Source organism: Podarcis pityusensis (genome assembly GCF_964106645.2).
Source record: "Podarcis pityusensis genome assembly, chromosome: 17".
NCBI classification, from domain to species: Eukaryota; Metazoa; Chordata; class Lepidosauria; order Squamata; family Lacertidae; genus Podarcis; species Podarcis pityusensis.
In genome coordinates, this window is record NC_138042.1 from 11,445,325 (window position 1) to 11,470,655 (window position 25,331).

The 25,331-nt window shown below is 45.5% G+C and overlaps 1 protein-coding gene and 1 long non-coding RNA gene across 12 annotated transcripts in view; one reads left to right on the forward strand and one right to left on the reverse strand.

Moving 5' to 3' along the window:
- Positions 1 to 19,338, forward strand: MFAP5 (microfibril associated protein 5). 9 transcript variants are annotated; one of them, XM_080987938.1, is made up of 8 exons: positions 1 to 359; positions 706 to 770; positions 6,270 to 6,311; positions 8,764 to 8,805; positions 9,581 to 9,607; positions 12,634 to 12,721; positions 13,939 to 14,012; positions 15,082 to 19,338. In XM_080987938.1, exons 1-8 carry the CDS (start codon positions 25 to 27, stop codon positions 15,201 to 15,203), a joined length of 795 nt encoding a protein of 264 aa, XP_080844064.1. In that variant the 5' UTR covers positions 1 to 24; the 3' UTR covers positions 15,204 to 19,338. The 9 variants fall into 9 exon arrangements, with proteins under 9 accessions (XP_080844064.1, XP_080844065.1, XP_080844066.1 ...); XM_080987939.1 differs by having other exon boundaries at positions 8,767 to 8,805; XM_080987940.1 differs by having other exon boundaries at positions 8,773 to 8,805.
- LOC308466798 overlaps positions 19,014 to 25,331 on the reverse strand; it is a 20,646-nt gene continuing 14,328 nt past the window's right edge. For all 3 annotated transcript variants that reach the window (XR_013980949.1, XR_013980950.1, XR_013980951.1), the window contains one exon: positions 19,014 to 22,045. This is a non-coding gene — a long non-coding RNA (uncharacterized lncRNA). The remainder of the gene's footprint in view (positions 22,046 to 25,331) is intronic.

The window sequence follows — 25,331 nt, forward strand, 5'->3', positions numbered from 1 at the left end:
TTGCTTCATCCTCTTCAGGGCAAAATGAAGCACATTATGCACTTGCATGACAGACGGTGGGACTCCATCTCTGGCTATTCCTCATCCAGAGGGAATAGGAGGTGCCGATTCCTCTCGAGCTACAATAAACTCAGTGAGGTCATGGGACAGTTTTTTTTCCTCCCCCTCTCCTCATTCCATCTGCATGATGACACCAAATCCTACTACTACTTTGCTGAATTGAATTTTGAAGGCAAGCCAAAGGAGAACGTTTGCTGGGACTGGGAGCGGCTAGGCACTCTGGCCAAGCTAGGGGGACCAGCTGAAGGGAGGAGGCTCTGTCCACAGTGCAAAGGAACCGAGTCCCTCAATGACAGTGAAGGGAAGGAGTTGTGTCTCAATTTTTTTATATTTTTATTTTTTCGCAGAAGGGGATTTTGTAAAGACATCTTTCTAAGCGTGCAATCGACATAGTAAGTGGGTACAAGACAGCACATAGATGTTGGGAGGTTAGAAGAGAAGAAAAGAAAGGAAAGACAGAGTTGTGTTCAGTTAGAATTATTTTGAATTGTGTGGTTATCAGGTAGAGCAAGCAAGCCTTCTGGTCATAGAAAGTGGGGAGGGAGATAAAGGAGCATGCTGGGCACCAGTTGGTGAAAAAACAAAAATGTGCACAAAATTTGCAAGTAGCTTTAACTGATTGTCTCTCTTTCTTCCTCACTTTCCAGGGATGATGGCCTGTGGAGCTCAGAAGCTGCTGTGTCTTGTAGCTCTCATTGCCCTGTCAACTGGTGAGTCTATCCGGTGGAAGCTAAAATAGGATTTGCCATATTTTTCCTGATGCCTATATGCTAATATAGAAGCTATTGTTCTGTGATAAAAAGGATTTGATACAGAAGATGCACCAAGGGCAAGAGAGGACAGGAGGAGGAGGAGGACCAGGCTAGGGTGAAAGGGACATTTGCCCAGGGGCAAAATTGACATGGAGGCTGTTCTATACTGACAAAATTTAAGTTCAGAGTCAGATCAGTTTGTGCATGTGTGTGTGTGTACTTGAGGAGCACGAGCTTTCATTGACAGAGGCTGGGTGGCCAACTGTCATGGATGCTTTAGTTGCGATTCCAGCGTTGGACTAGATCATAGCTGTCAAGCGTCCCTTATTTGGCGGGACAGTCCCTTATCCCAGCGCCATGTCCCACTGTTGTCCCTTATTGATGATGTCCCTTAAATAAGCTACTGAAGGTAATGAAGCCCTTTCTATATCCAGCTGTCCTTTGTCAACAACAAATTGTTGCTGTTTTTTGTGTTGAATATATGCTATATGGTGATTTATGGACCTAATAGGTATCTAAAGCCATTTGCATGCAACAAAATATGTATTTTATCAAAGTAATTGTTGATTCCTTATTTTGGCTGCTGATCCCTTATTTTCGAGGCTGCTGGTCCCTTATTTTCAAATCTGTAAGTTGACAGCTATGGACTAGATGACCCTCAGTGTCCCTTCCAACTCTACAATTCTGTGATTCTAACATTTCATCAGGTGCTGAAATGAAGCAAATGACAACAAACATTTTAGAAGGAAACCTCACTGGAATCTTCATCTTAAAAGCAATAGATCATAATTCCTTCCATCAGATTAAAGAATCCAGTGATTTGTTCAGGCAACGAAATATTTGGATGTGCTCTTTTCCTGCAATCTCACTTTCCTTCTATCTGCTTGAACCAACTTATCTGAGGTCCGTCACTTGAGGTCTTTGGTGGACTGTAGACTCCTTTCTCTTGATAGAACAAGAAATTAATTTAATTAAGAAAGGAATGCTTATCACTTTAAGATTTCACCAAGGAGCTTTCCTTCCAAATTGAAAAAACTTTCATACTTTCTGTTCATCCAATTTCAGTATCTGATAAAGTGAATTGTAGAATAAGGAAGTGTATGCTTTTAAAAATGAAACAAGCTGGTCTTTTATTTTTTTAAAAAGCATTTTCTTTTAAATTTTATTCACAACGTGAATGTTCTGCAATGTGATGTTCTGCAATGTTTTCTATGAGAGTCAGCCCCTGCCCCAACTCAGAGCTTTTTAAACATTAGCTCAACCCCAGGGTAAGTTTTGCAAGTGTGTGTGTGTGTGTGTGTGTGTGTGTATATATATATATATATATATATATATATATATACTTTAAAAGCAGGATCTACAGCATAACACTACAAATTGGCTGCAGGCTATGGCTTATTTCTACACTATTGACATGCAACCTCAGATATAAAACCCACTTAGTATTATGGGGCCTATTCCTGTGTAACTGTGGCACAAGATTTCAGTGTAGTTTTTAGAATAATTCCCCCTTTCTGGGGAATATTGAGACCTGTTCTGTGAGAGGGCTGGGAACCATGAACACAGAACTCTCAAAATTGTCACTAAACTACAGTTGCCACGATTCTTCAGGGGGAAACGCCATAATAGTTAAACTGGTCTAAAACCAATAGAAGTTTTTAATCTTAACTGTATCTAAAGGGTTACCCCATCTCCTTGTTGCCCGTTGTTTTCATCTGCCGTTTGCTGCTATGCATTGCCAGTTTTACAGATAATGCAGCTGTTTCCTCCTGTCCAGTTCTGCAAAGAATCTTCCCCATCTTTCAACTACCAGGACAATCACTTCCCTTGTCCTTTTGTAGTTTCAAACAAGCAAAGCGTAGTTTTGCAACCTTCCCCTTGGAGAAGAGCAGGGCTGGCCCATCCATGAGGCAGACTGAGGCAGTCACCTTGGGCCACGGAATCCAAGGGGCAATAACCCCATGGTTACCCTGCCCCTGGAGAAGTGGCAGTGGCAGCTTCTAGATTCCAGAAGGTCTCGCGAGATCTCACCAGAAGCCACTGGAGAAGCAACTGCAGTGGTGGCTTCCGATCAGGGGTATACGAAGTGGGGGGCAGAGGGGTCGGGCCACCCTGGGTGCCACTCTGGGGTGTGTGTGAGACAAGATGACCCCTGCCTCCCCCAGGTGTAGAGTGGCCGAGGGCGCATGCAGTCAGTATGTGCACCGCATGTGGCGTCTGTACGGGCTTCCACTCTCACACGGCGTCCATACGGCCACGCATGCGCACTCCATACAGGATGCTGCACATGTGCAGTCTGTATGGACGTCGCACGCGAGCGGCAGCCCATACAGAGTGCACATGTGTGGCATCCTGTACGGAGTGCATGGGCTGCTGCGCATGCGCAGTCAGTATGGACATTGCATGTGCACCACTGAGCAGTTGGCCCCCGTCCCTCGGCGTCCTGCCCCGGGTGCCGGAGAGGGTTCCTCCGCCACCACTTCCAGGTTCTAGCAAGATCTCAATGGAAGCCACTGCTTCTTCTCTCCTGTTGTGGACTGGTTGGACGCTGAGGAATGGTGGGAGGAACCAGCTGGGGAACCTCCAGGGGAATGTCCCGGGCCACAGAGAGGTTAGGCTGGCCTCAACTAGAGCCAGGGCTTTTTCGGCTGTGGCTCCAATCTGGTGGAACGCTCTATCACAAGAGACTAGGGCCCTGCGGGACTTGACATCTTTCCGCAGGGCCTGCAAGACAGAGCTGTTCCACCAGGCCTTTGGTCAGGGCACAGCCTGACTCCCTCCTTTGGCAATCTTTAGCCTAATGGTTGCCATCGTTTTGAGTTGAATTAATTTTATAATGAAATGATTTTAGAATGTTGTACTATTTTATTGTTGTTAGCCGCCCTGAGCCCAGCTTCGGCTGGGGAGGGCGGGATATAAATAAAATTTATTATTATTATCATGATGATGATGATGATGGCTCAAAGCCCAGGAGAGATGGTGGGGTGACAATGAGTCGTCAGAGGAAGAATAGGGAGAAGACTGGGAGGAGGAGGTTTCAGAAGCTGAAGAGGCAACGACTTAGTGAGCTGGGAGAGTCTGCTGGGAAAGTGAAATCCAGAATCAGAGGCAGAAACTGAAGCAGGAGGGAGGAGGGAGGCCAAGAGGCAGAGATGAGTCAGGCCAGTGAAGAGTCATGGGTGTCTCACCTTCCTGCTGCAACAAGCTCCCCTCCCTCCCAGTCTCCCAGAACCAGAAGAGGCATGAAGAGAGCAGAGGAAAGTTAGCTTCATGAAGGCGCAGTTTCAGGTTGCTTGGGAAAGGCCCTGGAGAGGAGGGGACCTTCAGTCTCAGCAACTGCTTCATGGGGGCAAGACCTGCCGGAGATGAGCTGCTGTGCCCATTAGGCATGACACTCCTGTGCAGATCCTGTCTTTGCTAATAAAGAGTTAACTCCAACTTGGTCTGTATGGTTTCCCGCTGGCTCATTCCTGTTAGGCAGCTTCTGCGTTCTCGTGAGATCTCATGGACCTCTCACAAGATCTTGCCAGAACTTGGAAGTCACCGCCACACAACCCCAGTAAGCGAGGACCAACAGGTGGGCAGAGGTGGCAGTGGAGGGGCGAAGGCACTTTTCCATTGCCGCAGGTGATAAAATAGGATGGGCCACCCCAGCAGCAGAGAGAGGTTCCAGGATAGCACTGTAGGTCAGTTTTATTTGGAGGAGGGAGTCCTAGCGGCAACTAGTGATTAAATATCCATTAATTTACAAATGTATATATCAAGCAGATAGCCTTCCAGCAAGCAGGCAGTCTAAAACAACTGAAGCACCCCTGAAGTTGCTCATTCTATCACCTTATCCCACCTCCCAATGTTAACTTCAGCCAGTGCTTGTTTAAAAACAACAACACCACACATTTAGGGGTACTCTCATTTTCCTACTCATATTGAAATACTGCTCCTCAGTGAGGCCAAACTTAGATTCACAAAATGTTTAGGGGTATGCATATCCCTGCGTCCCCCCAGAAAAAAAACACTGACCAGCCAATAGCTGGGCAGGTGGCAGTGGGCTTTGTTGCATCACTCATATCTTTCCCTTTAACTTCAAAAATTCAAAGCAGCTGGAGGAGGTATTCATTTGAACACAGAAGCATCACCAAGGATGGGAGGGAGTTTAACCGTTTCCTTTGCTCCCCTAAGAGTTGTAATATTAGTTGCAGGGATAGATTTTTACCGGGAAAACAGCACAGGGGGAGAAGGTTAACTGCCTTCCAATATGAAATCAACAGGCACACACACAGCTGTTGTTTTATAAATGTTAGGAAATTCAATCACAGATGTCCTTTATCATATGCAGTTTGGCCTTGATATATTCCAGATGTTTGGAATGTTTGCTGTTCATTAATTGGGAGACTCCACAGATTGCCAACATGTATAAAGCTATACAAAATCTAGAGGGGAGAGGGGCATTTTGCATAACAGAGTATTATGGCTGTAACAGTCTAAATTCAGTCAAAGAGTCTTTCAGCAGCTTAAAGATTAACACATTTATTATGGCATAAGCCTGGGTTTGAGTCTACAAAAGTGTATACCATATTACATTTGGTTAGTTTTTAAAGTCCCATTTATGTGGGTAAATAAATTAAAGTTGAATCCTGAAAATGAACAGGCCTTATATGTTTTGAGTTCTCAAGTCTGGTAGGTGGAGAGGTGACATATTCTGCACGCCCCTGGAAGGGTCAAGTCCATGCCTTTGGGAGATGGGGCTTGTGGATCCAACACTGTCCTTGGAGGCTCCTGCAGCCTCAGTGGCTGGGAGTGGCTGGTTCACCAGGTACAGTCTCTCCTGGACAGAAGGGGCTTGGTCACTATCAGGGCAGGCCTGTCCATGAGCAGACTGAGGCAGGAGAGGACTGTTGTCATGATGGCTATTTTTTTTTTATTAGGCTGTCTGGCAGTAGGCTTTTTATTATGTTTTTATCATTGATGTTCTGTAATGTGTTTTTAATATTGTACACCGCCCTGGGATCTTTTGATAAAGGGCAGTATATAAATTGAAACAACAAACAAACAAACAAACAATACGCTGACATAAATATATTTTGCTTTGCTGGACCCACCTATTCTGCTGAATATATAGTGTTGTGTTCTGGCTGGACTTGTTTAATCTTTGTAACTGTACGTTTTAGAAGGTTTTATATTACTGCATTGTTCTAACCTGGTCTGAGACCTTGCGGTGAAGGGTGGAAAAAGTATAAACTCAGTTTTCATTATTTATTCGTTTTCCTCCCCCCCAAACCCCCCCCAACAAAAAACACCTGCATGACTCTCTCTCCTGCCTCCCTTTCTTTAACAATGTGGGAACTGCAGTTCCATCTTTGGTGTGGGAGAGAGTAAGGACATTGCTAATTTGTTGCTGCTGCTTTATTTTAACACATGCGAATTACACAAGGGAAACAATCTTTTTCTTTGTCCTAGACTGGTTTCTGCCTGTGGTCATTGCTCAGGACGATCCTACAGGTACGTTTCCTTTAATTCTGCACCAATGCTTCAATCCTAAACAGATGTAAAAAGGTAAAGGGACCCCTGACCAGGAAGTAAATCTCACTAGACTCAGAACTAATCTATACAGTACTTGTGAGTTATAACATTATATGTGTGTTATAAAATGTGACACCAGGGGGCTCTGTACAGCAGCCAATGGAAAACTGCATGGAGAGCTATATAGTGGGTTTTTTTTAGATCGGAGTAGATTCAGCCTCAGTCTGCATAATCATGTTTAGTGCAGTTTTGCAGCTCTGTAATGTGGTGTTTGAATTTGTGTGCTCGTATATGGGAGGCAGAGGACGCGGGTGGCGCTGTGGGTAAAACCTCAGTGCCTAGGACTTGCCGATCGCATGGTCGGCGGTTCGAATCCCCGCGGCGGGGTGCGCTCCCGTCGTTCGGTCCCAGCGCCTGCCAACCTAGCAGTTCGAAAGCACTCTTAAGTGCAAGTAGATAAATAGGGACCGCTTACCAGCGGGAAGGTAAACGGTGTTTCGTGTGCTGCGCTGGCTCGCCAGCTGCAGCTTCGTCACGCTGCCCACGTGACCCGGAAGTGTCTTTGGACGGCGCCGGCTCACGGCCTCTAGAGCGAGATGAGCACGCAACCCTAGAGTCTGGCAAGACTGGCCTGTACGGGCAGGGGTACCTTTACCTTATATGGGAGGCACATATTAAAGGTCTACACACACACACACATATATGCATAGGCATGTATCTGAGCATAAATCATGCATTCCCATGTAAAATATGATATTCTGATAATGAAATAGGACAGCATGCATGCTACATGCTGTGAAGCTGCCAGATTCCCTTCATTTTCAAATGCTTGCTCTTTGTATAGCACAAAATATCACTGAAAGTGGGGAGTGCACATTCAAGCAATGCTTACGAAGAACCATAAAGCACAAATAAAGTATAGTTGGCACTGAAGAATGCTCAAAGTGGTTGACAACCGGCTTCCGGATAAGGTCCTGCTTCCAAGAACTTCCTCAGATAATAACACTTCAAAAGTGTTTTAAGGCCCTGATTGCAGTTTTCATAACTGGGAGGACTTCAGGGATGACTATCTCTCCAAAGAATTTACTTGATTCCAAGAGGAATCAATACCACTGCAAAGGTCCAAAATTATGGGCAGACAAAGACCTTCCAGAAATGTATACTTTACAAGTGCTATGATATTTGTCAGCTGCTTAGAGCATTCTTCAACGATTTTTGTACTGCATGGTTCTTTGTAATGCTGGAAAGTATGTACACATTGTGCTTGTACTGATATTTTGTCTACTTTATTGTAAACTTCCCTCATTATTATCTTGTTGTTCACAGTCGTGTGTCCTTCAGCATTCTTTTGTGGTTTTGCCAGTTACAATGTGACAAGCAAATATTTTCTGGAGAATTTTAAAATGTGGAACTGAGAATTTGCCCAATAGCAGCAGTGTGTGGGTTGTGGGTGGGGGTGTAAGTAAAAACAGCCACATCATCACCCTCTCACCTCTGGGCCTGACCTGTCCTCAGATCCACTAGCAGAATAGCCTGATGGATTGGATTTGAAATTGTTTTTATATATCAACTTGCTTTAATTTTTTATTGTTTGTGTTTTACTGTAAAACTGCTTCAAGATGTTTCATAGGAAATGATTCATAAAGAGAAACAAACAACTGTGTGCATAGCTTCTTCTTGTTGCACATCCACCTCTAGTGCCGAGGCCTATTCACACATGCTGCTTTCTATGATTATGCCTAAGATTTTGCTGATTTTTTTAGTGTGCAGCTTAATGAAGAAGACAAACCTCTGTTTGCAAACACAGGTATCATACAAGTACAGTGGTACCTCGGGTTACATACGCTTCAGGTTACAGACTTCGCTAACCCAGAAATAGTACCTCAGGTTAAGAACTTGGCTTCAGGATGAGAACAGAAATCGTGCTCCGGTGGCACGGCGGCAGTGGGAGGCCCCATTAACTAAAGTGGTGCTTCAGGTTAAGAACAGTTTCAGGTTAAGAACGGACCTCCAGAATGCATTAAGTACGTAACCAGAGGTACCACTGTACAGTGGTACCTCAGAAGTCAAATGGAAGTTGTTCTGGAAGTCTGTTCAACTTCCAAAACTTTCAGAAACCAATTCATCGCTTCTGATTGGCTGCAGGAAGCTCCTGCAGCCAATCAGAAGCCACGGAAGCCCCATTGGACGTTCGGGTTCCAAAGAACATCGGCAAACCAGAACACTTCCAGGTTTGCAGTGTTTGGGAGCCGAAACGTCCGAGTACCAAGGCTTTCGGGATCCAAGGTATGACTGTACGTGCATCACCAGGTCTGCCAAGTGAACACTTGGTGGGAGGCCCAGGTTTGCTGCCGCATAATGTGTGGAATGCTTCTTGGGTATATATATATATATATGCACATCCACACTATAACATCCCTTCTCCTTTCAGCAGATTCAGCTGACCCTACAGCAGGAGCGGCAGATGTGCCAGGTCAGTCCCCATTTTGGTGCACACAATGCCTTGTCAGCCTTCAGTGTTGGCTCTTTGCTGCTACAAGTTAGAAGATTGCTTTACAAGGCCTGGGGCTGGGGCTGCAGTTTGCAGCTGAGCACCCTACCTGCTTCTCTTTCCCCGATCTGCTCTGGTGAAGAAAGGGTTTGAGAGCACACTTAAGAGGGGAGGAGGGAGGGAGTGGGCAAGTGGATGAGTGCCTACCAACATTTTCTCCTGATGTCTAGCAACAAAGTTTGCATCACGGGCTCCAGCAAATGCTATGCTGGCAGCAGTTCAGTAAGGATCTAACTGGAAATTAAAAACAATAATTATTTGGGGTTTATTTATAAGGCAAGCAACCTAGTTGCATAGGCTTCCTGACCCACAGTTTGGGAAATGCATCTCCACCCCCATCATTCAGCCCATACACGGAGGTTCAGCGCCGATGACCTTCTGGCAGTTCCCTCCCTGCGAGAAATGAGGTTACAGGGAACCAGGCAGAGGGCCTTCTCGGTAGTGGCGCCCACCCTGTGGAACACCCTCCCATCAGATGACAAGGAAATAAACAACTATCTCACTTTTAGAAGACATCTGAAGGCAGCCCTGTTTAGGGAAGTTTTTTATGTCTGGTGTTTTATCGTGTTTTTAATATTCTGTTGGAAGCTGCCCAGAGTGGCTGGGGAAGCCCAGCCAGATGGGCGGGGTATGAATATATTATTATTATTATTGGTTACTATTAATTGCGTTTAAACCCTTTCCCTTTTCCTTCCAGGTGACACTGCCCCATCAACAGCACCTGGTAAGTTCAATTTTGTTCTCTATCCCTTTCTTCTCCTGCTTGCTCTCCCCTGTTCAACCAATGGCCTGACTCACACCTCACATAAAACCATAATTTAAAACAAAATGGGGTTAATGCAGATGATTGGCTTGCTGGTGCACATTGCTCAAAAGGTTTTCATGACGCTTATCTCTCCCCACTACCCTCCACTGTGCCTTGCATTATCCAAACCTGGGCTTGTAGTTTATTTCCTCCAGATAAACCAGAAATAAACCCATATTTGTTCTGGGCTTAGTGCTCATGGTTTGTTTGGAAGGAACAAACCATGTGCCTGAGTTCAGACCACATGATGAGCCAGATTCTTATTATTTGATCTGTCATTTGGTGGCAGGGGAGCAGCACTGCAGAAACTTTTGAGCAGGTTCAAGCAAATGTTTTAATCACAGAGCTTCCAGAAGTTACAGCAAACACATCCTCATCCATTGGCAGTAAAGTGAAGATGAAAAAAGGTTCCAAACGACTTAAAAAGAAAAGTATTTGGTTTCCTTATAAAACTGATGGTGTTCGAGCACTAAGGCGTTTGAGAATCAAGGTTCCACTGTACAGTGGTACCTCGGGTTACATACGCTTCAGGTTACATACGCTTCAGGTTACACACTCCGCTAACCTAGAAATAGTGCTTCAGGTTAAGAACTTTGCTTCAGGATAAGAACAGAAATCGTGCTCCGGCGGCGCGGCAGCAGCAGGAGGTCCCATTAGCTAAAGTGGCGCTTCAGGTTAAGAACAGTTTCAGGTTAAGTATGGACTTCCGGAATGAATTAAGTACGTAACCAGAGGTACCACTGAAGTTGTTTTTGAAATTTGTGGGTCAACATTGCGCTGGGTGTATCAGTGCCGAGAAATGCACTCATCTGCTGTGAATTTCATGAGGTGCTTTCTGGTTCCTGTATTAGCAGAAAGAATCCACACAGTTCCACACCTGCATATTAAATATTGGCTATTTTGATCTATAGCCATGTTCAGGCATTTGTCTGAGTACACACAAGCTCAAAGTTTGGGCAGCTGCAGGGGTATGCGTGCAAGCCCCACCTCCCACCCCATGTATCTAGTCTGGTGTACGTTGGCTCCAGATTTCCTGCGCTAAGCAAGGAAGGGGCTTTTTGGTTTGTTCATTTTATTCACGTAGGCTGGGGATTGAGTGGGCAGGACTGAGTCATGTGCAGATACTGACCCCATCCACATTTTGGACTTTTACCTCACTTAGAGTTGCAGAGATTAATAATGTGCATGATTCAAACACTGTTTCCCCTATGAACTCATGAAAAAAAGTTTAGCGCACTTAAAACACACACGTGGCTTGCAAAAGTATTCTATAAAAACAATAAACCTGAATCCACAAAATGTATTAGCCAAAGCTTAAGGGTTAAGGGCAGTGCTATTTTTGTAGAAAAAGAGGTGCTTGAACTCACCATGAACAGCTCCCTTATCTCTTAGAATGGCAGTGGCACCCACCTGAGAACTGCCGGATCTGAGTTTCCTATGAGTTCCCCCTGAAAAAGCCCTGGTTAAGGGTGCTAATGGAAACCACTATTGTGAAGAAATGGGTTAATCTAGTGCAAGGGTAGCTACCAATACATCTGGAGATGGCTTGGTGGCGGCAGGAATTTTAAAGATGCTCAGATTATCTGCTTGATGGGACACACCACTGCAGCACTGAATTGGTGCAAATTTGACTAGCCTTCACTATCTCCCAATAAACCCACAAGACAGAGAGACTGCAAGCTGTGTACATTTAAGTCCATGGCCACCACTGTATGCAGGGGTGAACGAAGGCTAATCAACACCCAGGGCGGGGGAAACTGCTGGCTGCGCACGCGTTGCTCCGCTACATATGACGCATGTGTGGTGTCGCTACATACGTGCGTGGCGTTGCTACGTAGAGTGCATGTGCAGCATTGCTACGTATAGCGCATGCATTGTACGTAGAGGTTTGCCACCGGCGCCACCCAAGCGGTGGTGGGATCCTCTGCTTGCGGCTGTAGCGGTGATGGAGGGATCCCACCGCCGTCTGTATGGCGCTCGGGCAGCGCCGGTGGCAAACTGCTATGTACAGCACATGTGCAGCGTCGCTACATACAGCACATGCATGCAACACCGCACATGCGTTGTACATAGCAGTTTGTTGCCGGCACCGCTTGAACACCATACAGACGGTGGCAGAATCCTCTGCTCACAGCTGCAGCCATGAACGGAGGATCCTCCACATGCAGCTGTGGTGGCGCGATGGCTGCTTGCGCCGCCGCGCCTGGGGGCAGTGGGGCGAGCACCCCATGGAGTGCCTTCTTGTCACCCCCCCTCCCCAGGCATGGCACCCGGGGTGCACCGCCCCCCCTTGCGACGCCACTGACTGTATCTCTTGGGAATAAATTCCACTCTAACTATTCATTGTGTGCAAAGGTACTTCTTTGTGTCTGTCCCAAAACAATACAATTTGTGACATGTGGTGCCCAGAACACTCTACTCAAGTATTCCAAATGTGTCTGCACCATAAAGTAATATAAATGCGTTGTGATGATGACAGTTTCATTTTTGATCCCTAGCATGGAATTTGATTTCCTCACTTGATGTTTTCATGGACTTACCCACTACAACCTCAGGATCCTGTATCTAGTCAGGCATTGCCAGTTCAGAAGGTCTTCCCACTTATTTTCCAGCATTGTCTGTTCCAGATTGAATATACCGCCAAAGTCTGCACAACACAGCTTTTCACTGATTTTATCCCCCGGCATTCTAAGTTGCTTGCGAAATATTTTCTGTGGATGGAGTACTTTGCACAAAATTCAGCATGTAAATAGGATGGCATGGTGTGAGCAGGATGAAATTTCAGTCTGCAAGGGGAAACGGTAGAAAAGTTACTGCAAGCCAGTGCCATTAAAGGAAATATCTCACTTGCTCTCTTGGCAGTCAGTTTCAATGAGCCACCATCCCATTGATGTAGCCACACCGATGGCATTAACTTGAACATGTCCCTCTTTGTTTGCTCCCAGAATGCCGTGAAGAGCAATTTCCTTGTACACGGTTGTACTCTGTTCATAAGCCGGTGAAGCAATGCATCAGTTACTTGTGTGTTACCAGGTAAGAGAGGAAACGCTCTGGTAGAAGCTGAAAAGGTTTAGGAATTCTCTGCTAAGATGTCCCATATTCTATGATTCTACAAGATAATACAGATAGTTTTGGCAGGCGTCTTTGGATACGATTTCTTACAATGATCTGTGAAAAGTAATTACTATTAATTTAATTTGTTAGTTGCCTAACTGGGCAATCTCTAGGTGACTTGTAACCAATTTTTAAAACATTTGAAAATGGTTAAACACCATAACCGCCAACATTTAAACGACCAGGAGTCATTTAAAGGGGCAGCTGGTATACCATGGCAGAAAGACAAAAGGATGAATGCCACGAGTGGCACAGGAAGCTGTGAACTATCACTGGAATTTCCCACCCCCACCAGATACTAACCCTCCCCATTTTTAGCACAGTTTAAAGCAGGAACTGGCCATCTATTTTCATCCATTTTCTGCAGCCGCAACAGCTGGAGACTTGCTTTTTTGTCCAAATGAAAGTTTCACTTGATCATATTTCTCAGCAATTACCCAGGGCACAGGGCCATTATCTGTATTCCAGATAATGCTGGTTGAGGCTGATGGTAGTTTTGAGTAATCCAGAGAACACCAGACTCTCTAGAAGGCAGATTTGGAACAAGGAAGCAAAGGGCAGGGCAGAGAATTCGTACTCCTCCCCTTTCCCCCAGCAACTGCTTTTCTTTTCCAAATCACAGTCCCCACATCTGCCTTTCCTGTAAAACAAATCAAATGAAAATCCCTGAAACGAGAGGTAATTGACTAGAAATATTATCTTGAGGAAATAAACTAAATAATAAGAAAAATAAAAAAGCTTAAGGAAAAAATTAGAAAAACCTAAAATTGAACAAAGCCTTTATGGGATGTCGGCTACAAACCTCGTTTCACTGAACTATTCAGTTTCCTCAGAAGGAAATAGAAAAGTCATAAACTTTAAATGACAATTTTTTTAAAAAAAAGGGTAGACCCCCCCCCCCAAAAAAATTCTGAAGTATTATAATCCTAGTTCTACCTAGGTAAAGCGTAGTAAAACAAGCTTGTGTAGGTTCTGTAACATACATTTGTGTGTAATGTGTAGTTCGGCCTTTTGCTCCTCTGCTAGCAATGATTTAGCCACAGTTATTTGTCGGTACCAGTTTTTGGTGCGCAAGGATTTATGTTCCTACCGTTTGCCTTCTCCCCACCACCCACCACCCCTGTTTCTGGTGACAGTGTCCGTCGGACATACATGATAAACAAGGAAATCTGCTCTCGCATTGTCTGCAAAGAGGATGAAGCCATGCAGGGTGAGTAAAGATGTCCATAGGGATGTGCCCCATAAACCAGGAAGAAATAAAGTTGCTCAATTTCTCTTAGAGGAAGAAGATGGCCTATATCATAGGTGTATGCCCTTGTGTGAATGGCCAACATTCAGAGGCAGGCAACATAATCCAAGAAGGGCGCTGGCAAATGGGGAAAGGTACAAAAATGGTGAAGGGCTTAATGGCAATAGCAATAGTGGAGAAAACTGAAGACCCAGAGATGCTGTCTTGAATATAAGACCTTTGTGGTTGGAGAAATACATCGCAAAATTCAGATAAGTTCAAGTTTCAAAGAAACGACTGTTTCAGTTCTCATATTGTTCCTGAAAGTGCAGATTTGATAGATTGGCCTTTAAGTACAAGCTGAATTGAATTTCTTTCCCACCCCTACTCCCAAGAAAGTGTCTTGAAATCAGCGCCAGCATCCCTCTGATCCTCTACAGTGGTGCCTCGCAAGACGAAATTAATCCGTTCCGCGAGTCTCTTCGTCTAGCGGTTTTTTTGTCTTGCGAAGCACGGCTATTAGCGGCTTAGCAGCTTAGCGCTATTAGCGGTTTAGCGGCTATTAAAGGCTTGGCGGCTTAGAAAAAGGGGGGGAGCGGGAAAAAATCTCAAGACTCGCGAGACATTTTCGTCTTGCGAAGCAAGCCCATAGGGAAATTCGTCCTGCGAAGCGCATTGAAAAACAGAAAACCCTTTCGTCTAGCGGGTTTTCCGTCTTGCGAGGCATTCGTCTTGCGGGGCACCACTGTACTTGGCATATATGGAAGCAAGTTGTCCTTTCTCAGTGGCCACAATTTGAAGAGTCTGAATGGGGGCCATTCTACTTCACAATGCCGCTGATGCTTCCCCCCCTTTAAGTAAAACTACTTCAGGAGGAGAAAATAGGGAGAGAGGGGTGTCAGACTCTTTCCCCGCAACCCTTTCCCCCCTCACAGATGTGCTGTTAACCACTAACTATAACGTACACCCACGTGTGCATACGGCCGGGTTGGAAATTATGTGGCATGGTTAACCCACTCTTGAGCTCCTTCTCTCTCTCGTCTGTCTCTAGAGGAGATCTGCCGTCAGATGGCTGGCCTGCCACCACGCCGCCTCCGTCGCTCGGGTCGCCCTCGAGGACCACCCTGCCGGCGGGCTCAGCTCCGACGACAGAATGCTGTTGATGCTCAGTGACCAACAAACTGCAGGCATGATAAAAAGGAGGAGGAAATGAAATCACGGCGAACCCAGACAGTCTACAACCCAGCATAAGTTTGCCTTCTTCCCCCAACTTCCTGCCTTGGGAGGTGCTCCAGGCCAGGGACTTTCCGTGCCCACATGTCACAGGTGGCAGCTGATGTCACCTTTGAAATGTGATACCAAGACCCACGTATGCTCATGCTTTTGTGTTACTCTTGCCCCAAGCTGCTTATAAAAGCTCTGTTCACACCTGCCTTAATATATACAGATGTGTATACTCAGCCTGTGGGGCAGTAGGATAATGTGCATCCTGCCCCAGAGCTTGGTGTCCCCTGAGCTGTGTGTAACTAGGACTGCTCTCCTTGGGAGGTTGGAGGCACAACATGCCAACATCCAGGAGTTGCTCGACTTAATTTCTGCATTGCTCTTGCAGTGGGAAGGAAGCTTCAGTCATTGGCACACACCACTTAAAGTTAAAGCCCTGTAAAGAAAAATTGGTTATTAGCTCTCTCAGCCACCACTGTTCCATAATGGAAATGAGACTAAGCCAGTGTAGGGCTGAGAGATTTGATTGCACATGCACATGACAGAGCTGCAGTGGAAGAGCAGGAAGAGAAATAAATTCTAGTCTGTCTGCGTGGTACTGATAGGTGGACCCCCAAACACCATGGATGCACCAATACTTAGTTTGGTTCTAAGTATGGTTACATCACTGCAGAACATCAACAGCCCCACCTCTACTTCTCACTGTCTCCACTTGGCTGCCTCATATTTCCACTCGCAGTGTACAACTTGGATCCTGGGTGGTGGTTGTTCCTCAAAACAATTGACTAATGATCGCCACACAACAACTTTGGTGGAAGAGACAAGAGGTGGGGGAAGGAAGGAGACATGCTGGCTCAAATCTGGCCATAGTAGAGACACTGCAAGGACCACACTGCAAGGTCATGCACAAGCCCGCATTAGTGAAACCTTAAGCCAAGGTCTCAGAGAAGTATAAGCTTTTCAGTAGTACTGCATGGTTGCAGTGCCTGCTTACATTAACCATGCGCTGTCATTGCTGACACAGTGTAGCTGGAAACGGAGAGTTGTTTGCATGAGAGTTGATGGTGGCATCATTGCCCATGGTGTATGTGCTCGTTTCTTTTGCCCATTGTTGCCTTTAGCCAAAACTACAAGAGAGATAATTGGGGGGCAGCAACAGTGAGTCTACACACCATGAATAATGATGCCTTTACCAAAGGGATATTGAGACTCTCTTATCCTGAGTCCATCTACTCTGGTTGGCGGCACTTACTGCCACCACCTTCTGCTGGTGACGGATGTGCTCTGTCACTGAACTGTGTAGCCCCTCTCTCAGCTTTTGAGATATCTGAAAAAGCAATTCTCGTCTCCAGCTACCGTATGTCCCAAAGGGAAGCTGTTAATTTACTTCTGTGGTACCTTTGCTAGAGCCCTTCATCTCCTGCATATAGTAAACACCTCCACATGTTCTGGTTCCTATTTTTTTAAAAAGAGAAATTGCATAGCAACCTTTCAACATTATTTAACTTAACTCTTTTTACTTAGTAACTCAGGCACCTGCCCCATACGTTACAGCTTCTCCTCTTCACTGCCCTTTATAAGTCCTTATTGCAACATGCATCAAAATGATCCAGGCTGCCATCTGGTGCTAGTCCATATGCTGATGCCAACAGAACAATGGTATAAATATTTCTTGATGGCTTTGTAATTACATAACACTTTTGTGATCCAGTGCTGTCCATCAAACTGAACGCAACGGGCAAGGCACTTGGTTGAAGTCTTAAGTAAAGGAATGTAAAAGTATGTCTAGATCAGCAAATAGCAGACAGGATATCTGAAGTCCAAGTGGCTAGGGGCACAATCCACCATGGTGTTTTCTACTGGCAAGCCCCAGTAAGACAGTGAATGGGAGCTGTGCTGGCGCACAACTGTCAGGCCTGACTCCAGATTTTGGGGGGGTCTTTGACAGTTTGCTGGGCCTTCCTTACACTGCTGCAATAATTCTGGAGTGTTGTTTTTTAATTTGTCCAGTTCAGAAATAGAGGGGGGGGGGGGAGACTGTTCTGTTGAAAGAAAAGTAGGTGTGGCAGAGGGAAGCCAGCAGCAACATTCTTGCCCCACGGAAGTATGGCACAGATAAAACAGTGAGAGAAGTGTTTCCAATAGGTAATTCTGACATGGGGTAGCCACCAGGAATTGCTATTTTTGATGCAGTCACTGGACTTGTCAGTGCTCTGACATGTGCCAGAGTTATGCATCTTACTCATCACCTAGTTGCTCAGTCCATACCTTCACCATCTTCCACAAGGGAATGAGCTGCAAACTTGGCATATGACATGACAAAAAGTTAGTTATTCATGCCGGTTACCGTTTGTGTAGATTGTGTGAACTGAAGCTCCCATATATTTGCAGGGAAGAAATCTATTGAAAAGGGGTATTATTAAGGAGTTTGACAAGTTCACACGTTACTTGAACTCTCTCAGCGCTTAATGGAATGTGTGATTGGTTTTTGCTGACATGTATTCTTTATGTTGTCATCAGGCGACAGGAAATCTCTGTGTGTTGTGGTTCATTTTATGCATGCAAACCATCGCTAGAAGCTGTAGCCAGTGAATGATCAACATTTATATGTGAAACAGCCAAGGAGCAAGTAGTAGGGGAAGAGAGCTGAAAGGAATGCCAATATATTGTACATCTGGCAAAATATACATCAGGAGGCTTAGCTTGGTCAGAATCGAGTATACGCTTGCAGTTACATTACTTCTGGTAAGTGAGCCACCATAGCCACTAGAGGGCTGTGGAAATTTGCGTCCTAGGCTTTTAAGACTCATCTACCCATGTACTATCTGAAACCAAGGGGGCACATTGCTTGCCAGATGTGAATTCCCCCCCCCCCAGCTCTCTTACCCCCCCACTAAATGGTGGGTAACCTGCAGCCCTCATGATGTTGTTGGATCAGCTCCTGTCAGGCAAAGCCAAAATGGCCAATTATCAGGATTGGTGCTAGACTTTGGGGAGTTCTTGGCATGGTGCTATTCAAGGGCCCTGCCAGTTAGGGCTGGGCTGGGCAGTTGCTGCTGCTGCTGCTTTCACAATGGCAGCACCATTCACTGTTCTCCACCAGATCCTTGGATATGCTTCACTGGTGCTTTTGAACGGGAGCTGAGCTCAACTTCCATCTGTGATGGCCAACCACCATCTTAACTCGCCCAAAATGCAACGCCTTAGTCTACAGATCTGTGACTTAATGGGGCTGTGGGTTGGGCCTTCTAGTTCAGGTAACCAAAAATGGCAGGTGATCATGGCAGATGGGAGCGGAGCATGGCTCCCACTCAAAACGCCACCATTGCCTGCTATTGCAAAGCCTCTGGGAAGCCATCAAGGAAGGTGGGGAGTGAGGGCATGACTGAGCTGGACATGTGAGGGGCCCATTCAAGCCCTTAAGGCATTCAGCCAGTGTTGGATCTGGCCAACTGCTTGTGCCAGGCCTGCTAATAGTCAGGGATATTGAGAGCTATAGTCCAGAAATCTCTGGAAGACCACAGGCTCCTCAGCCCTGCTGTAGATACTATATGGTACACAAATTCTTCAGTAGAGTTGGTGACTTTGTTTTTAACTGGCCCTTGTCTTAAGCCTCTAGCAGTGGCTGGATGGGCAGAAATTAAGTTGGTGAAATTTTTCCCATCACTTTATATCTGTGTCTGTAAAAAGGCACAGTAACAAGAAAGAAGTACGATTTGTCTTTATAGAGAATAACTGCCTGATTTTATTTTTTTTAAAAAGGAATGGCCTTACTGTGGGAAGTTGATATGCATCAGTTGTTAGAAGGCACATATATAATAGATCTAAATCTGTTCTGAATACCAAATGCAAATGTAAACATATATGAATGTATTCCATACTTATTGTACAACATATAAATATATAAAACACGTTCACAAATTTTGAAAGAATGCAAATTATTTCATATGCTGCTTCACTGCTGTATTTTATGCGGGGTCAAGGAATGGAATTTCTAGGAAAAAAGCACTACATAAACAGAATTTATATTTTATGGAATGCATACGCAATTCAAACATATTAAAAAACAACTTGTTTTCCTATTGATCCTTGTACCTGTGCATGTTATGCTTCTGTCTTGTGTGTGTGTGTGTGTGTGTGTGTGTGTGTATCAGCTGGATCTGCTAAACAACTCTACTTTCTTACCAGAAACAATAATGCAGTCGCACACGTCAGCCAACGTGGCAACCACAATGTGGAGCCACAGCCAAGACACAAGTCTTCCTCCCCAATGGCTGTATGTCACCCTTTCTTCCCAGTGACTTCTTCACACTTTGTATTAGTATATACTTTATCCACCTCAAGGGGCCTTTAAAGTAAAAATGTGGGGTACACATTTTTTAGAATAAACAGAATAAATGAACCTTAAATAGGTATTTGTCATTATAAGATAAATTGACTTCCTGTAGCTCTGTTATGGATTGCTGGGACCTATCCCTGACAAATTACTCTGTTCCTCCCAGTTTTTGTCCTTTGGTTGTGACAAGCACTTGCAAAGTATTTAGCAGATTGGAGTGTTTTTTCTTGCCTCCAGAGTGTTCTAATCTGCTCTTAATGGCCGCAGCTAGAGGAGAGTGTTGCTAATTGCACCCAAAATCTCAGTAGCTTGGATCAAGATTGTGGACCAACACCACCCCTGCCACACTCTCTGTGTTCTGAAACCAGCATTTTTTGTCTTGCACAAGGTTTATGCAGCAAAGTAAGCCTACCATCTTAAGGGGTTTCTGCCCTGATTGTGTGCCACAAGATAGCAGATCTGATCCATCCTAGGGTACAATAATCCACTGAGTTGTTCTCCTGCACAAGCCTCACCTAAATAATTGAGAACTGTAGAAGAGTTCTATAGTGTTAAATTCCAAAGGAGGAGATGTATGAGATCCATACAGAACTGCTTTACACTAAGTCAGATTTAGGGCCAGTCTACACTAAAGAGTTATTCCTGCTGCTTGAGATCCTTCATTTGTAATTGTCAGTGATAGGACTTAGGACCAGGGACCTTTGTTATGCAACAATGTGTACCTCTGATCTATGCCCCCCTACATGGGAATCTAAAAATCACGCTGCTCTGCTTGCAAGTGAATGATTCTTAATTGAATCTTGATTGTTTCCCCTGCATTTCTCTTACACCAAATAGTGATGCAGCAATCTGCATCTCGGTGAGCACATGGCTTTAGCCATCTGCTGGTGATGATGAACAGGACTATTGCTGCTGCAGACAGCATCCTGCCCAAACCACATCCTCCTCACCACCTGTGCAGCAAGAACGTGTGACCTTCGGCTGCTCCCGCTCGGCCAGCCTCAGTGGGTGAACCTCATCAAATGGCCCAACACGCTTATAGTGACTAATAAACACCACAATTTGAAAACACAAATCTCTGTGCTTGGGAGGGCTGAGAGGAAAGGAAGTGACTAGGGAGGTGGGGCAGCCCCCCTACATTTTTTTCTATCCCCCCTAATTTTCCCCACAAACAAATTAACAGGAAAATATTTGTTTTAAAGATCCTTTAGTCATGCATGCATTCTCAGAGACTGAGCAAGCCGTTATTCACCTGCAGCTTCTTCCAAGAAGCAGGAGAGGGAGGGAGAAAACAAAAGCTGCTGGGAGCCCGCTAAGTCTCACCAATGGCAACTTGAGCTCAGGGCTCAGGTTAACCCTTTCATGCATGCCAGTCAGTAATTTCATATTACAATAGAAGTATCCAAGAATGGGAATCTTGCCCCACTCTTAGCAACACAGTGCACCTACACACTCTCTTTCCCACCCTCTTTCTCCCTACTGAGCTATTCCTTGTTGATCAGAACAGGAAAGGAGCTCATTTTGCAGCTCAACAGCTCATGGGTCACTTTAAACCAGGCAGGGCTTACCCTGCTCTGAAGTGGAGACTTCCTCAATGCACAGTGGTAATGATGGTGGTAAGCCTTGGGCAGCGCTGACCCTACTACTTGGCAAAGTGAGGGAGCTGCCTCTGGTGGCAAATGCTGAAGGGTTGCAGGAAATGTTGGCGGACAGAGCTGTGTGTATCAGATGCTCTGCCTTACAAAAGTTTTCATGCAGCCTTCTGGTGTGATGGAGGATGCTGCTGAATCACCAGTGTTGAAGAAGGATTCAGCAGTTTCTGGTACGCGAAACTGGGAGGGGTCTCATCTTGTCCTTTGCTTCAGGCAGCAAAATGTTTTGGGCCAGCTCTGGCCTTGGGTAATGGCCCTTGGTATGAAAAACGGTTCCTGTTTGCAAGTGTTGTAAACAGGCTAAATTGAGTGGTGGGAACAGACTGAGATGTACCATGACTACAACAGGAGGATTCTGAAGCAGGTGATGAAAGGAAAGTGGGGATTGAACTATGTGTGGATTGAACTACCAAACACAAAATACATCTAGCGTTCAAGTGGCTCATGCACAGAAATGTATGGATGTCGCTTTAAAGAACACAAAGGAAATGTGGAGGAAATAAGACCCCTGCTTTTGTAAAGGGCTTTGCACCAAATTTTATACATAGTCATACTAATGTATATTTTGTATCTCTGCCTGTTGCAGAGAGCACGTTGCCCACCCCATCCTTTTGATTGCAAATTGTTTTAACTGATTTTAATGTATTTTTTTCTAAATACTTTTGGACTGGCTGGCTTGCTTGTTTTTATTCTGCTGCTGGTTTTGCCATGTCATTCTTTTAATTTGGGACATTATATACTTTCTCCTTCCTTTTCTTGGCAGTTGCAGGATTTGCTTTGGAGCCAAAACAGTGGGACTATAGCTTTGAAAAAGAAAAAGGGAGAAAGTATAGATTTAGACTAGAGTACACAAAGTGATAATTAGCCCACAAAGCAGAGGTTGCTACTACAGTTTCAGCTTTACATTTAGCAAGCGGAGAAAGTTCAGCAGTGAGGTTTTCACTTTAGGGGAAAAGGAAGTGGCTAAAGTTTTTTTATTATTTAAACCAACTGAAGCTGTCAGCGCGTAATTCAAATTGTGATTTCTGAGCAAGTAGGTGAGTGGAAAATAAACAGTTATTTATATCTTACAAGCAGATCACACCACTTCCTGTTGATTAAACAGACAATCTGCCCCTCCAAGTGCTTTGGCTGAAATGTATTTCTGTTCTGTGATTGATTTTTGGCCAGGTTACTGCTGCCTGAATCTTCAGTGAGAATGGATGGGTCAAGGGATTTTTAAAGGCAATGCCCATCAAATGCAAGCTTTCCTAATGCAGCCCTGGTTCACACATGCATGTATATCACTTGATTTCTCTACATTTGATTAGCAACCATGTGTTTGTGTGAACAGGCTTAATTGTCAAGCTCTGCATCTGAAGAAACATAAAGAAGTTATACATGAGGTATTCATACATTTAAGTTGTCCCTTGATGCTGCAGTTATCACATCCAAACGTGTGTCAATCAGTGGCAAAGTCAATCAATGGGCTCAAGATCATTTTGCTTGCCATTTTTTGCATCTTCTCCAGTTCTCCAGTATCATTTTTGAGATGTGTATTAGGGATGATATTCTTGAGGAACATCATCGTAAAAGCTTCAGTATCTAGGACCAAACAGCCGTGGTGAAGGGGTTAGGAGAGCCAGTGTGCTTTGTTAGCAAGTATGACGTACAAACTAATCTGATGTCACATCGTGTGTGCTTTGAAAAAACAAATAAATTGATGCAAAGGTCCGTATAGTTAAAGCTATGGTTTTCCCAGTAGTGATGTATGGAAGTGAGAGCTGGACCATAAAGAAGGCTGATCGCCGAAGAATTGATGCTTTTGAATTATGGTGCTGGAGGAGAATCTTGAGAGTCCCATGGACTGCAAGAAGATCAAACCTATCCATTCTTAAGGAAATCGGCCCTGAATGCTCCCTGGAAGGACAGATCCTGAAGCTGAGGCTCCAAGACTTTGGCCACCTCATGAGAAGAGAAGACTCCCTGGAAAAGACCCTGATGTTGGGAAAGATGTTGCACAAGGAAAAGGGAACGACAGAGGACGAGATGGTTGGACAATGTTCTCGAAGCTACCAGCATGAGTTTGACCAAACTGTGGGAGGCAGTGGAAGACAGGAGTGCCTGGCGTGCTCTGGTCCATGGGGTCACGAAGAGTCGGACACAACTAAACGACTAAACAACAACAACATTTTTTTTGTTTTTCTCCACAGTTCCAGAAGAGAAGATGGCCCTTGTGGTCTCTTCCAACTCTATGATTCTAGGCTGTTGGCTCAGAGTTGCTAGATGTCACATAGAATCATATAACACTAGAGTTGGAAGGGATCCCAAGGATCATCTAGTCCATCCCCTGCAATGCAGGAATCTAAACAAAAGCATCCATGGCAGGCATGTGAGTTAGGGTGCCACAGTAGCTAGGAGGCTGAGCCGACAACCAAGAAGTCCCTCTGCAGGAATCTGCCAGGCAACTTTGAGCAAGCCTCTATCCCTTCTGCAATGTGACATTTCATTACACTTACCTATATGATAGGACTGTTATGAGGGCACTTATTTCATGTGTATGAAGTTCTTTGAGCACTCAAGACTATATGTTTTTGTTGTGAAGATTATACAGTAATGCACAGTTAATGTGCAGAATAACTGGTTGTTGTGCACATTCGCCAGGCTTTGTGGAGACTGTGCACATAATCTGTTTGCATTTGTGCACAACGTCAGGCCAATATCATCTCCAGCAGGCCTGGGAAATGTGCTTATCCTGACTGTGTTTTGTATATTCTCAGGGCACTACTCAAGCCTCTGCTCAGTATGCATAGTCTCCATGGATCATGGCCTTGCTTTCTATCTCCAGTTCAGAAGTGTGCCATCTGAGCCCCCTCCCTTACCCCTGCCACCATCCCAGCTGCTGCTGGCCAGCTGCCTCATCCTACAGTTGTCCTGACCACCAGGTACCCTCCCCACTGATCAGTTGAGGTTTGGGAAGAAGAGGTGTTGTTGTTTAGTCATTTAGTCGTGTCCGACTCTTCGTGACCCCCTGGACCAGAGCACGCCAGGCACCTCTGCCTTCCACTGCCTCCCGCAGTTTGGTCAAACTCATGCTGGTAGCTTCGAGAACACTGTCCAGCCATCTCGTCCTCTGTCGTCCCCTTCTCCTTGTGCCCTCCATCTTTCCCAACATCAGGGTCTTTTCCAGGGAGTCTTCTCTTCTCATGAGGTGGCCAAAGTACTGGAACCTCAGCTTCAGGATCTGTCCTTCCAGTGAGCACCCAGAGCTGATTTCCTTCAGAATGGATAGGTTTGATCTTCTTGCAGTCCATGGGACTCTCAAGAGTCTCCTCCAGCACCATAATTCAAAAGCATCAATTCTTCGGCAATCAGCATTCTTTATGGTCCAGCTTTAAGAAGAGGTAGGGCTCCAGTTAAAGATCAGCTTTTCCCTGCTGCAGTCCAGACTCCTTTGCACCAATCCCAGCTGTTCCCAGTGCCGTAGCATGGGTGGGGCAGAGGGTCACAAAATCCTGAAGAGGTGCAACGAGGCCCGGGCCTTTGGAGCAGGGGCGCTTCCTCCTTCTCCTCATGGCCGGCAAAAGGATGCCTGCGTGTGCCACTTCCCCCCGCCCTGCCTGGCCGAGAGGGAGAGGGAGGGTGCCGCTGCCCACTGAGGAGGGAAAGAGGAAGAGGAAGGCGGGAAAGCACTGCCAGAGCAATGTGCGTTGCACAGAGTGCCTCACTGCAAGGCCAGGAGGGCAAAGCGACACAGCGGCGCTCCTGGCATCGCTTTTCTATACCTTTTCTCTGCTCCCAGGTTGGTGCTAATTTGCAAGAAGCGACTCCCTTGATTTGATGCTGGCTGGTGAAGGGACTGACAGCTGCCCAGTCCACAACATTTGCCCTGCCCTCAGGCACTGGCAACCCATGCTACACCACTGGCTGTTCCTTAGGCAGCTGAGCAGCACGGGGTGGAGTCACAAGGAGAGAAAGAGAAAAAGGTAAAGGTAAAGGACCCCTGGACCCCTTAAGTCCAGCCTGCATAGCATTCATTGAAGTACAGTGGTACCTCGGGTTAAGAACTTAATTCGTTCTGGAGGTCTGTTCTTAACCTGAAACTGTTCT

Bases quoted from the DNA above. Each gene is read 5' to 3' on its own strand.
- MFAP5 (XM_080987938.1), top strand. From the start codon at position 25: ATGAAGCACATTATGCACTTGCATGACAGACGGTGGGACTCCATCTCT. The intron at 771-6,269 runs GTGAGTCTATCC...TCTTTGTCCTAG, and splicing joins TCTCATTGCCCTGTCAACTG to ACTGGTTTCTGCCTGTGGTC. The intron at 12,722-13,938 runs GTAAGAGAGGAA...TTCTGGTGACAG, and splicing joins AGTTACTTGTGTGTTACCAG to TGTCCGTCGGACATACATGA.